The sequence below is a fragment of the Podarcis liolepis genome (genome assembly GCF_965112155.1).
Source record: "Podarcis liolepis genome assembly, chromosome: 8".
NCBI classification, from domain to species: Eukaryota; Metazoa; Chordata; class Lepidosauria; order Squamata; family Lacertidae; genus Podarcis; species Podarcis liolepis.
This window is the reverse complement of record NC_139560.1, coordinates 68200461-68216903: the sequence shown is the minus strand read 5'-3', so window position 1 is coordinate 68216903 and position 16443 is coordinate 68200461. Positions and strand designations below refer to the sequence as shown.

Sequence of the window (16443 nt, the reverse complement as noted above, 5' to 3'; positions counted from 1 at the left end):
TCTTTCCAGTGAATCAGAGGATTCACAGAAAGGAGCACCAGTGGCGAGGGCAAGGGGGGAGTCTAGGGGGGCACCCCAGGAAGACAGAGCCAGAGAGGACTCAGGGGGGAGCAGCTGGAAATCGGGACCAGCGTCACCGCCAGGAAGCAGGGAAGAGGAAGGGAGCCAGGGGGGAAGCGCTGGCAGCTCACCACAGGAGGGAGGACATGAGTCAGGAGTGGCCACACCTCCACAGGAGGGAGGACATGAGTCGGGGATGGCCACACCTCCATCGGGGAGCGAAGAAACGGTTGAGAGGAAAGTGGAAGGTTGGGCGCGCGCGCCAAGTTCAAATGCAGAGGAAGGCGGCGCAGTAAGCAGCCCCGAAAGAGAGCCAGGTCCTAAAGCCCGGCGCAAGGAGGCAGGAGGGTCTGGGTCAGCGTCAGAAGAATCCCGGAAGGAAGAAGCCCCGGGGGGTAGAGGGACCCAGAGGAGGACAGTCAGGAGGAAAAGGTGGAGCAAGGCTAGGATATTAAGTTGGTGCACACAGGGCGGAGACTCAGACGGAGCTTCGCCGACCTAGCTACTAGGCGTAGAGTTGCGCGCAGCAGCGTGAGAATGGAAACTGTAATTCAATAAAGACTTTTACTTAATGACCGCTGGCTAGCGTGATCCTCTGTGAGCTAGGATCTTCAAGCAGCTCTGACAGCACCAATATTTCTCCTTGCCAAGGGTTTAAGGGGTGGGGGTTGCCGACACAGCTCCTTGCAAGGGGACACTGATACAGCTCCTTGCCAAGGGTGCAAAGGAGCCTAGGTACTCCTCTGAACACACTAGAAAATTTTTATAGAATCACAGAATTGCAGAGTTGGAAGGGTCCTTGAGGGTCATCTGGTCCATCCCTCTGCCCACAGCCATCCCTGGTGGGCTCGAACCTTCTAGACACATCAAGTAATGAAACCAGAGCCTCAAGAGCGCAACATGTGCTGTAACGCGCTGCAGGTCTGCCTGCTCTTCTTGGGCAACCGCAACTCTCAAATGTAATGCATGGCACCAAGATTAATTCACACCAGGACCAAGCCACTCTGATTTTTTATTTTTATTTTTGCTTTGTTCTATCTTCTTTCAGACAACCCCTCGCAGGTTGGCAGTGTTTCTGTCACGATAAGAGTGCTGGATGTGAATGACAACGCTCCAGAATTCTCCAGGTTCTACGAGGCTTTTGTATGTGAAAATGCTAAAGCCGGACAGGTGAGAGAAGCTAAGAAAAACTGCACCATCTTCTGTGTGAATAATCCACTGTATAGCCTGAGCTTACAAAATTAGAGGGATTTAAGGGTACTACCTGTGGACCCAGGGCTTTTTTTCCCCAGGGAGAACTCGCCTGAACTCAGGTGGGTGCGATTGCCTTTCTAAGAGAAAGAGGGTGGCATTCATGATGAGTTCCGGCACCTCTTTTTCTAGAAAACTAGCACTGTGCGGACTGATGAATTCATGTTTTGTGCAATACCAGCATAGTAAGAGGTAAAGGGACCCCTGACAGTCAAGTCCAGTCGCGAATGACTCTGGGGTTGTGGCACTCATCTCGGTTTACAGGCCAAGGGAGCTGGCGTTTGTCCGCTGACAGTTTTTCCAGGTCATGTGGCCAGCATGACTAAGCTGCTTCTGGCACAATGCAACACCGAAACCAGAGCAGCGCATGGAAACGCCATTTACCTTCCCACCAGAGCGGCACCCCTTAATCTACTTGCACTTTTTGCTGTGCTTTCAAACTACTAGGTTGGCAGGAGCTGGGACCAAGCAACGGGAGCTCACCCCGTCATGGGGATTTGAACCACTGACCTTTTGATTGGCAAGCCCAAGGCTCAGTGGTTTAGACCACAGCGCCACCCGCGTCCCATGCCAGCATAGTAGTGACTCTTAATATTGCTGCTTCAGAGCTACCAATGAGTTGAGGAATAATGGTGGGTGAACTAGCAGGATGCCAGAGAAGAGCCTTTAACTTGGATCAGCTAAATCATTGTGTCCTTTTCACTTCCGGGGTTATTATGCATTTGGGGTGCAGGTATGGCCAGGGCATGGAGTTTGTTTAACAGCTACCTGTGTTCCTGAGTCCAAAGAACTATTGAGAATTTGTTTTGACTCTATTTTAGCTCATTTCTCACTACCCAGTGCAGTTCTGCATATTTCATTCACAGCTACATCTGCAAGAAATCACATATATTAACCTTTCTCTGACATTCTCCGTGGTTAATGTTTACTGTGAAGGTGTCCCCACATGGTCCTGTTTTATATTTAGATACAAGTTGAAACAGCACTTTTTCTTTTCTCCTTTTCCAGTCCAAAATGCAATTAAATACAAATCTGACCCATGCAAGCATCCTTCATATGAAAATACAGAATGGGTGATTTACCTCCCTCTTTCTCTTACAATTTTTGGCAGCATGCAAGTATTTGAGTTGCATCCAGTGGATGCACTAACCCAAGGCAGCTCATCCAACCAGTCTTTCTCTTCCCCTCATCCTCACCTCCTGCAGCCTGAAAATCCAACTCCAGAAATCTGGAGAATAAACAGAGAGGTCTCATAGCAGCAGAGCTGGAGCAAGATCTCTCTGCTTAATTCCAGCCAGTTCCCCTCTCACACTGCAGCTGCATTAAAGGGCAGCCCCTACCATTCAGCCCCCCTTGGACCCTCAGAAGAAGGTTTGTAGTGAGGCACAGGGCAGGAGGGGGGAAGAGAAAGTTCAGTTCATGCTCATGCAACCGTTGGGTACAACCCTTTGGATTTGCAAGGCTCTTCTTGAAGCAGAAGTTGTGACTAGGAGGTTTAATGTCTCCTAGAGTTACATGCAAAGTTTCTTTAGTCCTATGATCCTGGTGGGCATCTTCAGGGCCACAGGCTATTTCAGATCTTCCTCCCTGAGAGATGGAGACAGATTCTGAAAGCCTCCCACTCCATGACCTCAGCAGCTCTGGCCTTCTCAAGGTCAAAGATCCAGAGTCATAGACTCAGAATTTCAGAGTTGGGAAGGGACCACAAGGAATGCAGGAATCTTTTGTCCAACATGGGCCTCAAACCCATGACCCTGAGGTTAAGAGTCTCAAGCTCTACCCACTGAACTATCAGAAAGGGGGCGTGCTGGGGAAGGTTCACAGGCATACCAGGGACTGAACCTGTGACCTCCTACACACAAAGCATATGCTCCGTCTCCTGTCTATGGGACATCCAAATGTTAATTTGCCCTTCTCATATTTTAGCCAGCTTAGGTTCACCCATTCTGTTTTTAGTCATTTCACTCACCATTGATTCTGGCAACATATCGATTGCCTTCATAGATCCCTGCTCCCTCAAGAAGATGAATCTGGGCTTGGCTTTTCCTTGCAATCCTGAAACACAGTTTTCTCCTGCACTGGAGCTCTCATCAGACCCTTTGTTTTGCTCTCCCCTCCTACAGCTGATTCAGACAGTGAGCGCGATTGACCAGGACGACCCACAAGAGGGACAGCACTTCTACTATAGCTTGGCTCCCGAGGCAGCTAACAACCCCAACTTTACTCTAAGGGACAATCAAGGTAATTGGAGCGGACACCCATTTGTTTCGCTAACTAACGTCTTCTGCAGTGAGTTGGTCTTGGGAGGCTTGGACTTAGCACTGCGTCACGAGACTGCCATTGCAAATGATGCCAAGTGACACCTGCTCCTTAAGGGCAGCAATAAAATGACATATTATTTTACACTTTGAACAGTCAATCCAGAAATTTCCCCCTGTCTACATATTTCTCAGTGACAGGTTCTCTTATTTTGAGGAAATGTGCCAATGTCGTGCAAATTCAAGCCTTGTTGTCATGCTCGTGGGCACCTCCTCTGAATGTTGCCCTGCTCAAAATGCTTTAAAGGTCAGGCTTATAACTGGAATTGCAGGGGAAATCTAGGGGGTTATTATTTGGCTCTTTCCCCACACCCACCCAGAGCACGGAAAACAGCATTTCCTAGGTACTTAAGAAGCGAGGAGTTTGCCTGCCCAGATGCTGTCCCCCACCTCACTCTAGGAGCCAGATCTCAGTTCAAGGAAAACACATGACAACATATTTGGGATTAAAATGGCCACAACTTTATTAAATTTCAGATGACTTAGGCATTGGGCGTATAGCCCTCTCAGCCCCTAGCTGGGGTCTGAGGCAAGACACGGTCAATTGGGAATATGGGGACACTCAGGGCCAGATTTAGGTTTGATGAGGCCCTAAGCTACTGAAGGTAATGGTGCCCTTTATATGTCCAGCTGTCCCTTGTCAACAACAAATTGTCACTGGTTTTTGTGTTGAATATACGCTATATGGTAATTTATGGACCTAATAGGTCCATACACAACACAAAACACTGTTGCTGTATGTACCGTATTTTTCGCCCTATAGGACGCACTTTTTCCCCTCCAAAAATGAAGGGGAAATCTGGGTGCGTCCTATGGAGCGAATGCAGGCTTTTGCTGAAGCTTGGAGAGCGAGAGGGCTCGGTGCGCACCGACCCCTCTCGCTCTCCAGGTTTCAGGAAGACATCCACAGCCTAGGCAGCCCTGCTGGAGGTCCCGCAGGGATGTCTAGGCTGCGGATAGCAGCCTGCCGCTTGGCGGGCGGGGCGCCTTGAAGCAGAGCGCCCCCCGCGCCAGGCAGACATCCGCAGCGTGGGGAGCCTTGCAGGAGTTCCCCACAAGGCTCCTCACGCTGCGGATAGCAGCCAGGGCAGAGCGCCCCCCGCACCAGGCAGACATCCGCAGCGTGGGGAGCCTTGCAGGAGATCCCCGCAAGTCTCCTCACGCTGCGGATAGCAGCCTGCCGCCCAGCGCGAGGGGCGCCCTGAAGCAGAGTGCCCCCACGCCAGGCAGACATCCGCAGCGTGGGGAGCCTTGCAGGAGTTCACCGCAAGGCTCCCCACGCTGCAGATAGCAGCCTGCTGCCCAGTGCGAGGGGCGCCCTGATGCAGAGCGCCCCTCGTGCGGGGCAGACATCGGCCAGCCCCACAAGCTCGGGGGACAGCAGGGAGGCGCAGCACCGCCATCCCACTGTTCCTCGACCTGGTTCTGTTTCCCCGACCTGCTTTTGGGTGGGAAATAAAGGGATTTTTTTTTCCTTTATTTCCCCCCCCCCCAAAAAAAGAAACTAGGTGCGTCCTATGGGACGAAAAATATGGTAGGTTTTATTTTGGTTTTTTATATTATATTTTGGAAATGTACATCCAGGTGTGTTTTTCCTGTAAATTTTTTTGGGGGGCCCCAAGAGAGCGTTAGCTTTTTCGTAAATCCAGCACTGGGGACCCTGCAAAACTTGCCTTTACACAGCTGGCCCCCTCCCGCATTGCTGAGGGGAGCTCAGTGGCCCACTGCTGTGTGCTTGTGGTCAGAGACTCCCCTCAGGACCCCTCTAATGGGGAACCCTGATATTGCCACCACCAAAAAGGGTGGGTCACCACGACACCCCTTCCTTGGTTGTTGAACTAAAGGATTCCACCCAAGGCCTAAAACCGCAAAATTTGTGACAATTGCTACCAGGAAGACAAAACCTGAAGAGCAGGGGAAATATCTTCACGGCTCTGAAAAACAGCAATCCGACCGTAGCAATGCCCCTGGACCTGGAAAAAAAGATAATATTGGAGAAAGAGCTGGGTGGGTGATGCTCTGGGGCTGACTGTGCTGCAGGCGTCAGCGCGAGGCCCCTTTTATCCTCTAGGAGCGGACTGGAATGAAGCCTGCTCAGTCCTGGTCCGCTCCTCTTGCCAATTTGAAAAGGGGGTTTTGGTGGGAGCCCAGAAAAACTCTGTGGCGACCAAGGGGGTGGGGTACAGCAGCGTGGCTGCAAGATGACAGTGGGCCACAAACCCCACCCACCACCAGACCCAGTGAGTAGATACAGTCATACCTCGGGTTACAGACGCTTCAGGTTGTGCGATTTCGGGTTGCGCACCGCACCGAACCCGGAAGTACCGGAACGGGTTACTTCCAGGTTTCGGCACTTGCACATGCACAGAAGCACTAAATTGCACTTTGTGCATGCACAGAAGTGCCGAATCATGACCCACGGACGTGCGGGTTGCGAATGCTGCGGGTTGTGAATGTGCCTCCCGCACAGATCACGTTCGCAACCCGAGCATCCACTGTACTTCCAACTGCATGTGTAGCATACAGTTGGAATGGCAAGTAGAACGCAAGAGGACCTCCGTATAATATGCCTTAGGAGTGTCCTGTTCTAAGATACTGCATTCCATTTTACCCCACCCAGTGCAAGTCAACCAGAATGCTCAGTCATCAGTGGCCTGTTTTGAGGGTGTTTTGACTCCTTTTTTTTACAATATACCGTATTTTTCGCCCTATAGGACGCACATTTTCCCCTCCAAAAATGAAGGGGAAATCTGGGTGCGTCCTACAGAGCGAATGCAGGCTTTTGCTGAAGCTTGGAGAGCAAGAGGGCTCGGTGCGCACCGACCCCTCTCGCTTTCCAGGCTTCAGGAAGACATCCGCAGCCTAGGCAGCCCTGAGGGAGGTCCCGCAGGGATGTCTAGGCTGCGGATAGCAGCCTGCTTCCCAGAGTGTCGGGCGCCCTGAAAGCAGAGTGCCCGGCGCTTCGGGAACACCTCCACAGCCTAGGCAGCCCTAGGGATGTCTAGTCCCACAGGGATGTCTAGGCTGCGGATAGCAGCCTGGTGCGAGGGGCTCCCTGAAGCAGAGTGCCCCTCGCGCCGGGCAGACATCCGCAGCGTGGGGAGCCCTGCAGGAGTTCCCCGCAAGGTTCCCCACGCTGCGGATAGCAGCCTGCCGCCCAGCGCGAGGGGCGCCTTGAAACAGAGCGCCACCCGAGCCAGGCAGACATCCGCAGTGTGGGGAGCCTTGCAGGAGTTCCCCGCAGGGCTCCCCACGCTGCGGATAGCAGCCTGCCACCCAGTGGGCAGGGCGTCCTGATGCAGAGCGCCCCTCGCGCCGGGCAGACATCGGCCAGCCCCACAAACTCGGGGGACAGCAGGGAGGCGCAGCGCCGCCATCCCGCTGTTCCTCGACCTGGTTCTGTTTCCCCGACCTGCTTTTAGGGGGGAAATAAAGGGAAAAAAATTTTCCTTTATTTCCCCCCAAAAAAAACTAGGTGCGTCCTATGGGACGGAGTGTCCTATGGGACAAAAAATACGCTATATATTATTAATAATTTCAAGTATAATTTGATACTTTGTTCCTGGAGCACGGATAGTGCCATTTCAGACTTACTTATTTCTTATGCTTTTATATCGCCCACCCAGCCAAGTTCTCTGAGCAGTTTGCATAAACCATAAAAGAAAATCCACAACAGAACACTTAAGGCCAAGCTTCCACTGCTGCCATGCAAAACATAACATTAGCCACAGTTCATATCTACCTTGTAGTTTCTTGAGACATACTGCTGTTGGATGCATTTTTCCTCGGTTCCATCTGATTTGAAAACGTAAGCAACACACTCCCTGCACAGTTAAGCTGAGCTGCGTGCATTTGAGACAGTCATTGTGTTATGTGCAGGTGACAGCACACACAGAGATGACAACTTCACGAATAAGAGTTGGGGGGGCTGCAGGTACAGGGAAACCCAACAGGTAATGTGCACCAGGTGAGGACATCCACACCCCCTCTTTAGTGCATGCAATCATGTGCACATGTGACTTGAAACTCAGCAGGGGAAAACTGCCTCACTTGCATTTTAAACTGCTAATTCATACATAGCCTGAAATAAAATCATAGAAGCCTAGCAAAACAAACTAAAACCAGCACCAAACCCTAGTGTTTATGCCACAAGGTGCCATAGGAAGGCACTGGACATAGTAAAAGGTCCATCGCATCCTGGTCACTGTCTCTTCGAGCTCCTGCTGTCGGGACGGAGATACAGGACGATGAAGACAAGAACGAGCCGTCTTAAGAACAGCTTCTTCTCCAGAGCGATCTCGGCCCTGAATGGGAAGCCCAGACTTTGAAAGTCATCTAATCTCCCTTGCTGTATTATACTGTATTGTTTAATTAGTGTTTTTTATGAGGCAGTCAAGTAATTTTGTTGTCCCCAAAGGGGGCAATGACAATAAAGATATTATTATTATTATTATTATTATTATTATTATTATTATTATTATTATTGAAAACCATTCAAACACAGCAAAAGGGAACTTGGTACAAAAACTGAAGCACCTGATACATCATTATTAAAAGGACTGGCACTCCGAGAATTGCATTTGCTGTTAGCATGGTATGGAATGGGGTGGCATAGAAATAAACAGCGCTGCAGCATCACCTAGTGGTGAAAACAATCTTCATAACATTAGGAAAAGCAGGGAGAGTAGAGATTTATGAAGCCTCCAGTTGTCTAAACCACTGAGCCTAGGGCTTGCCGATCAGAAGGTCGGCGGTTCGAATCCCCACGACGGGGCGGGGGGGAGCTCCCGTTTCTCGGTCCCAGCTCCTGCCAACCTAGCAGTAGGAAAGCACGTCAAAGTGCAAGTAGATAAATAGGTACTGCTACAGCGGGAAGATAAACGGCATTTCCGTGTGCTGCTCTGGTTCGCCAGAAGCGGATTAGTCATGCTGGCCACATGACCCAGAAAAACTGTCTGTGGACAAATGTCAGCTCCCTTGGCCAATAAAGTGAGATGAGCGCCGCAAGCCCAGAGTCGTCCACAACTGGACTTAACTATCAGAGGTCCTTTACCTTTACCTTTTTTTAGCATCACCTAGTGGTGAAAACAATCTTCGTAACATTAGGAAAAACAGGGGGAATAGAGATTTTATGAAGCCTCCAGTTATTTCCACGTACATCCAATCACGGTTCACCTTGCTGAAAAGTGACACAGAATGTTCAGGATATTTTCTTCACAACAGCAGATATGTAATTTTCACACAGATAAGTTTTTCTTTGGTTTGCTAGAGCGCTATTCCGTTTAGCGTTTGCCCATTGCAATAAAGTGATTCTATTACATACATCATCTGATAGACTGATCAGCATGTCACTGTGACTGCTGTACACTGATGATCCTCCACTTCCTTTTCACCCAGTCCCTCCCCAGCATAGCTGGTCCTCTATTTGGGGTTCCTCTAAGCAGGGCCGGCCCTACCATTAAGCAAAGTAAGTTGGCTTCCTCAGGCAGCTGTATTTGGAAGTCAAGAAAGGGCAACAAAATTAACAACAATTAATTTAGGGGACGGTTGTTTTGTTTTTTGTTTTAACTGCTAGAGAGTTTTAGAAGCATTTCTGGTATTTTCTGCCTCAGGTGCCAAAACAACTTGGCCAGCCTTGCGTACTACACCCAAGGTACCACTCGCTTCTCTGCCTCAGGCAGCAAGATGTCTTGGGCTGGCCCCCTGCCTCTTAAATTCAGAGGATAGATATGAATGCAGTCCTGTTCATTGTAGAAACCTGGGCATTCGGTGGGACAAAGGAATAATCTAATTATTCAGAGTGCATATTAAATGTTTTGAAAAATTCTGAATATTAGCAGATCTTCTCTCCTTAGATAACAAAATGAAAATCTACTTCAGTAAGTAAGCGGTGTCTTCTTGCATCAGCATGTTCTAGCACTAAGCTGCCTATATCAGTTATTTTGAAACAGCTGCCAGAGTTTCCAGGGCATTGCCTTGCTAGAACACACTGTGACCTTGTCTTCCTTTTTTTGAACATGCGTTGCTGATGAGGTTGAAAGAAACCACCATTACAGCATTGGGTGATCCAGGCTCACTTCAACCTTGAGGCACTGTGTTGAGAGAGAGAAATTTGGGGAGAATTCTCAGCATCAGATGTACTTCCTACTGCCACCAAGCAAACAAGTGGTGTAATTTGGAGTGACAGCAATGAGTGAATTGCTGTTCCTTGTGTTTTGTTTTGAAGACCAGTTTTCAAGCATAGCCACTGTATCAGTAACAAGAGCAGATATTGGTCCTGACCTGTGGCACTTAAATGTTCATTTAAACATTGAACCCTTGTCATCTTTTAAATGGGGGGGGGGGGTCTCAGAACTGTGAATCAGGAAAATGTTTGGTTTTAGAAATGCTAGATGTCAGAATAAAATAGAAACTTTGGTATTTATTACTTTATAATCAGTAGAGCAATTAAAATAAAATTTAATTTTTTTCCAAAAAACGGGGCAGGAGAGTTTGTGGTAGAACTCCCACTATTTCTTAAGTCTTGGTGGGTTGTGCCTCCCCCCCCCTTCTACATTCTCTCCCTCTAGGAGGGAAATAAGTCCCCCATCTCTTAAGCTGATATAGGAATTTAGGATCCTAGAGATCCTTGCTGGCCCCAGACTGGTCTTCAACACTGTCACCAAGCCACCCCATTTTCAGCCCCAGGACAGGCAGGGCAGTAGAAACCTTTGCTGCTAACCAGAGAGGACCTCTGGTATCAGGACCTCCCCCTCTGCCCTCATAGAAAGGTCCAAAATATTCTATGAACTCAAGAACTCCCAGGCCCTGTAGGATTGCACCCTGCACTGTACAATGCAAATACTCTTCAATAACTATCACTATAAAGTGGGCATATACACTGATTGGCCCTCACCAATAGTGCCAGGGTTGACTTTGCAGAAACAAAAATCAATTTTCAGATGCATAGAACGATCATTCTAGCTCGCAAAAACATTTGTATATTTGCCCGCCCAGGTCATGCATTACCACTGTGATGCGTCTGCCACCAAACTGCTAGTTCCCTTCGGTCAGGATCTGTGTCACCACAGCAGTGTATGCAAGTGCTGAGCACCCATATTATATGGTTGCTACCGCCACTATTGACCACTCTTGGCATGGGATGTAACTATATGCTCTCTGGACAAGACTTATATGATCAGCACTCGTGTCTGTTATTACCTGCGCATGCCAAAGCAGGTTGTTTTGCTAGCAGTCTTGGCAGTGTATGTATGGGTACAGAATTGGCACAAGTAAACATTTTCCAACAGAGTAGATTTCAGTATATACAGTATTTAGAGATACCTACTTTTCATGCCAATTCGGTAGCGGAATGTCTGTCTCTCTTAAGTGATAGAATACTGCAATGGCCGCTATCCAGTGCTGAAACATAAAAAAGAGAGAGTGCTTAGATTTCTGACATCCATGTCTTATCCCATCATGTTACTTGCAAACAATACTTATGGCATCAAATCACTGTGGCATCTTATCGTGCGCAAACAAGGCTTGGCACAAATGCATTGCACTTGAATTGTCAATCTGTCAACAAGCCTGGAAATTTCCATAGCGGTCGGGGCACCAGATGCCTGCCCTGACATTAAGCTTGTCAAAAAAATAAATAAAAGGGATGGAAAGGGATAAATGCTGCTAACCTCTAAGAAACCACCTTGGTTTGCTTTTCATCCTGCTTAGCCATCAGGAGACTTTGACAATAAATCTAGCTAAACTCAGCTCAACCCCAAGCCCTCTACTACGGTCAAATGTACACCCTCCAACGTCTGAGAAAGTGGAAGCACAAGTTTGATAGTAAAGAGAGAAAAGGGTCTGAATTTAGTGTGCATGTCAGTGTGCAAATCCTAGTATCTTAGAGCTGTGTGTTTCTCTAGCATTTTGTCACATGCTTCATTTTCTCTCCTCTGCCCACATTCACATTCACACAAGGTACGCACAGCAGCAGCAGGCCAAACTAAATCTAGTATTCTAAATGTATGGATCCAAAGCAAAATAGTTTAATAGCATCTACCTCCAATTGATTTTTTATTTTTTTTACATTGCAAATCAATATTGACATCTTTTATTTTTCCCCGCCTTCTAGACAACACAGCTTGGATTTTAACCAGGAGATCAGGCTTCCGGCAGCATGAGCAGAACATCTTTTACCTTCCTATCCTGATAGTTGATAATGGACGTCCCATGCTGAGTAGCACTGGGACAGTAACCATTCACGTTTGCAGCTGCGACGACAAGGGTCTTGTGATGTCCTGCAATGCAGAGGCCTATGTGCTCCCTGTCAGCCTGAGTAGAGGAGCTCTTATTGCCATTCTAGCCTGCATCTTTGTCTTGCTAGGTAAATATACGTACCGTTTCTTAAATTGAGTAACACCATCTGTTCTTCAGGCACAATAGAGGCGGCTACCATGCTTACTAGAATGCAGTGCCAATAAAAGCAATGTTCTAAAAATAGGCAAGCTTTCAAAAAGGCTTTCTCATTAACGTTTTGTGTAAAGTACTATTCTTAGTTGATTTGACTTGTATTTGATTTAGGGCATGTTCCAGCAACTTGCAGGTACAGTTTTGCTACCATAACCCTAAGCAATAGCTACGATAATTCACCATTGTATGGGGTGGCAAGTGACTTGTTTGGCCTTGAAAGTGGCCATGGGCATTTTGGGCATCCTGTTTTTCAAGCTGCAATTGACATTTCCCTTTTCATGAAAACTGGGTTATGTTCACAGTGTTAATGAGACCTTCAAAAAAATGCCTGCTTGGAACTAGAAGCGATCTGCAAAACTCAACTGACCTTTCCATGAACTAGATATAACTGAGAAGGTAAATGCAGCAAGCACTCCCTTAGCATTTAGCACAGAATGAGGTAGCAGATACCCCCAGGGTAAAATCTGCATCCCTCAATACTGCTTGCTTTAAGTCTAATGCTGTGCACCCATCCTAAAATATTGCCCAGTCCTGCCACTTACATGCTGTTTGGTTTTGCTTTGTCCTTTGCCACCATGGATGTTGCTGCTACATCAAGGGCAAGAATGGTCGGTGGGAAAGGGTGGGCAGCATCTGTTGTGGAGGCCTTCAGCTTTGGCCGAGGGACACTGTGATGCTGACTGTGCTCTAAAAGTCTTGCGTTCTGGCTTGCTCCCTCTAGTGCTGGTACTGCTGATCTTGTCCATGAGAAGGCACAGGAAGCAGCCGTATATCATCGACGAAGACGAGAACATCCACGAGAACATCGTGCGGTACGACGACGAGGGGGGTGGGGAGGAAGACACGGAGGCCTTTGACATCGCGGCCCTGTGGAACCCGAGGGAGGCTCAAGTGGTGCTGAAGAGCAGGCAGGACATGATGCCGGAAATCGAAAGCCTCTCCAGATACGTTCCTCAAGCCTGCACGGTGGACAGCAGCGTTCATAGCTACGTGTTGGCCAAGCTCTACGAAGCTGACATGGACCTCTGGGCCCCTCCCTTTGACTCTCTCCAGACGTACATGTTTGAGGGCAACGGCTCGGTGGCCGAGTCGCTCAGTTCCTTGCAGTCTGCGTCCACGGACTCAGAGCAGAGCTACGACTATCTGACGGACTGGGGGCCCCGCTTCAAAAAGCTGGCCGAAATGTACGGCGCCACAGAAGGGAACGGGGCCCTTTGGTAACAAAGAGGCAAAGGCAGAGTACTACTCGGGTACTCGGCGCAGCCATCCGAATTTGTACTCAATCAGATATTGAGGACACGGGCGCGGTGGCCTCCTACAAATAGCAATATGGTGCTTGAGGGAGAATGCGGAAGAGGAGTGGAAATAAGTAAGAGCTCTCTCTGGATCAGCTTTACTCAGTTACATTAAGCTACATTTGTAAACGACGAGAAACAGAAAAGAAAAGGGGTGGGGTGGGAGCATTTCCTGGGTGGTTCTTTATTTTAATGGCTACACTTGAAAGCTGTACTCCTGAAATAGAATGACACTATTCTCTTTTGCAGATTTTTTTTTTTTAAACCCATGACAGCTTATTATGTTCTTTGCATCTGGGTGCAAAGACCCGTAATTTTCAGTTCTTGAGGAAATTGTCTGCAGAAAGCCTTCCCCAGTGGAGGATGCCCTGCTTTCCTAACTCGGTTTACAAAGCGGTCGCTCGCTGGCAAATTCAAGAAGGCACAAGACAATAGAACAAAAAACATGAAACTGGGGGTTTCTGTCACCAGCAAGAGCCCTTCAGCTCCCCCAAAAAGGGGCCTGGCTTTTGCAATCTTGCACAGCAGAAGAGTCTGAGTGATGGGATGTGGGAAGCAGTTGAATGCACTCAGCTTGAATAACAACTGACCTGTGTGTCATATGCATTAATACTAATATCAAATTAATGTATTTTGAGTCTCCTCGGCTTTTAAAAACTGTGACTCGGAATTAAACCGGGGGAGATGCCTCTTTTTGCACTGTCGATGTTTCTTCCATGTGCCAAATGTGAAAATCAGATACAACCAGTGAAAGCCAAATAAAGAAAAGAAAATTATATGATAACCATATGGGGTTAAGAGGGGCTTTCCCTAACTATGCGAGATCAAACTGAGGGAAGTTTACACTGTAGGTAACCTACTTGAACAAATGCAGTATTATAGAGGAATAAATGGATGTAATAAATATTCCATATATAAGTTTTGTATATTTGTTAATAATTTTGGTAATAAATATAATGTGCTGGATACAGTACAGTACCTTAGAACCTCTTTTAATAAAAGTTAAACTGAAAGAAAAAAAATATATGAAGATGGTGTTTTGGATGTTTTATCAACCATGTCTGAGACCCAAAGAGCTTCAAGGCTCAGCCCCCCCCCCCAACTCACCCTGCGTATTCCTTCCCGTATGCAATGTCACAAAATGCTTACGCAATCCACACTTTCAAAAGGTGGCATAGGTGAATGCCATATGTGAAACACAGGTCTAAAACAGCACTTCCCTTCAGTTCCACGTGCTTCCTCCCAACAATAAACACCTGCCTAGAGAGCCCTACAAGAGCTGGGCAGCAATGGCATCACAACCAAGTCAATGGGGAGCTAGGTAGATAGAGCAGGGTGCTAATTTGCCCCCATGAGCCCCAACCACCTAAAGCAATTACCTCCGTTTGTCTAACGAAAGGGTCAGCCTCAGGTGATATAAAATCGGAGTGTGGACACAATTAACATGACAGTTTCTTGACAATGTCAAATAGCAGCTGACCGGAAGGCTGAGAGGCCTTTGAATCATAGAATCATAGAGTTGGAAGAGACCACAAGGGCCATCGAGTCCAACCCCCTGCCAAGCAGGAAACACCATCAGAGCACTCCTGACATATGGTTGTCAAGCCTCTGCTTAAAGACCTCCAAAGAAGGAGACACTGAGGTGACCTTGGGGTCACTGAGGCCAAGTACAACTCTCTCTCTCCTAGCAAATGTCTTCAACAAAAACTCCCTCATCAAAGCTGCTACTTCTGCTAGAAAGGAAGCCTCCACAACCTCCTCTTACGGTGGTGATAAGCTGGTGTCTGAACCATACCACTGCAAAGGTGGGTAGGGAATAGGAAGAACAGCTGCTTCACACTTCCTCTGGCCTATTTTGCCCAAGTCAGAAGCTGTCTTCGGGCATTAGCCTGAACGCACAATGGTTAAAAGAGTTCAGAGGTGCAGGGCGACACCTACAAGCCTCACTTTCAATGTCCCCACTGTAGGAATGGATTTAGGCACTAGGGAGATGATATATTGTTTCTTTATTCTTCCTCGGTCACATTTGTGAGTACCATCCTTGGCAGCTTAAACTCAGAAGCTGAGACAAGGTTGATTTAACCTTCAAACAATAATCCAGGATGCAGACTGGATTTTCCTAGTATTACTCCTTTTCCCCCGCTTAAAAACAATAATCACACACACGTCGTTTTACGAAGCAACTAAAGTAGTGCTTGCTTATATAATCTAGGGTCTTGAAGCAGCAGTTACAGTAGCAAAATGAAGGCAGGTTTAAAACGATCAGGTAAGTAACAAAAGGGACGCAGGTGGCGCTGTGGGTTAAACCACAGCGCCTAGGACTAGCCGATCAGAAGGTTGGCAGTTCGAATCCCTGTGACGGGGTGAGCTCCCATTGCTCGGTCCCTGCTCCTGCCAACCTAGCAGTTCGAAAGCATGTCAAAGTGCAAGTAGATAAACAGGTACCACTCCAGCGGGAAGGTAAACGTGCGCTGCTCTGGTTCGCCAGAAACGGCTTAGTCATGCTGGCCACATGACCCAGAAGCTGTACACCGGCTCCCTCGGCCAATAAAGCGAGATGAGCGCCGCAACCCCAGAGTCAGCCACAACTGGACCTAATGGTCAGGGGTCCCTTTACCTTTAAGTAACAGAACGTTCAAAAAAGGTATCTGAGCTGCAGGGCTCAGAGATGCACATGTGATCACCTTGGAAGCATGATGAAGGAAGGGGAGGATTCCCAGGCAGGCAGGAATTATGTAGTGTTACAGCTTCCAGCCAAGGAAGACAAAGGAAGTGATCTCGCAAAGTTCTTTCTAGGAAATTTACAGGAAGGCTCTGTGAGCCTCAGCCCCTCCGTGTGCCTATCTGGCAAAACATGAATTACTGGTTTGACTGCAGTAATGTTACACACCTGGGTAAGCATGCATAGAAGCTCCTTTTGCACCTTAATAAGAAACACATGGAGGTTGTGCATGGCAGGAAGTAAGATGGGGGCAGTATATACATTCCCGGACCCCTAAGGATCAGGCTAAAGGCCTGAATGGGGCTAATATTACAGAGGGAGTGAAACTCCAAAGGCCATTGCAATC

The 16443-nt window shown here is 48.0% G+C and overlaps 1 protein-coding gene and 1 long non-coding RNA gene across 7 annotated transcripts in view; one reads left to right on the top strand and one right to left on the bottom strand.

Moving 5' to 3' along the window:
• The window catches only part of CDH20 (cadherin 20), a 155331-nt gene extending 140937 nt beyond the window's left edge, over positions 1-14394 (top strand). For all 4 annotated transcript variants that reach the window (XM_083519252.1, XM_083519249.1, XM_083519251.1 and 1 more), the window contains exons 9-12: positions 1109-1230; positions 3435-3552; positions 11743-11994; positions 12802-14394. In XM_083519252.1, coding sequence (XP_083375378.1) covers positions 1109-1230; positions 3435-3552; positions 11743-11994; positions 12802-13301 — 992 coding nt within the window. In that variant the 3' untranslated portion in view covers positions 13302-14394. The remainder of the gene's footprint in view (positions 1-1108; positions 1231-3434; positions 3553-11742; positions 11995-12801) is intronic.
• LOC310714437 overlaps positions 8634-16443 on the bottom strand; it is a 69738-nt gene continuing 61928 nt past the window's right edge. For all 3 annotated transcript variants that reach the window (XR_014529764.1, XR_014529765.1, XR_014529766.1), the window contains exons 3-4: positions 10957-11030; positions 8634-9721 (exon numbers count right to left, since the gene is read on the bottom strand). This is a non-coding gene — a long non-coding RNA (uncharacterized lncRNA). The remainder of the gene's footprint in view (positions 9722-10956; positions 11031-16443) is intronic.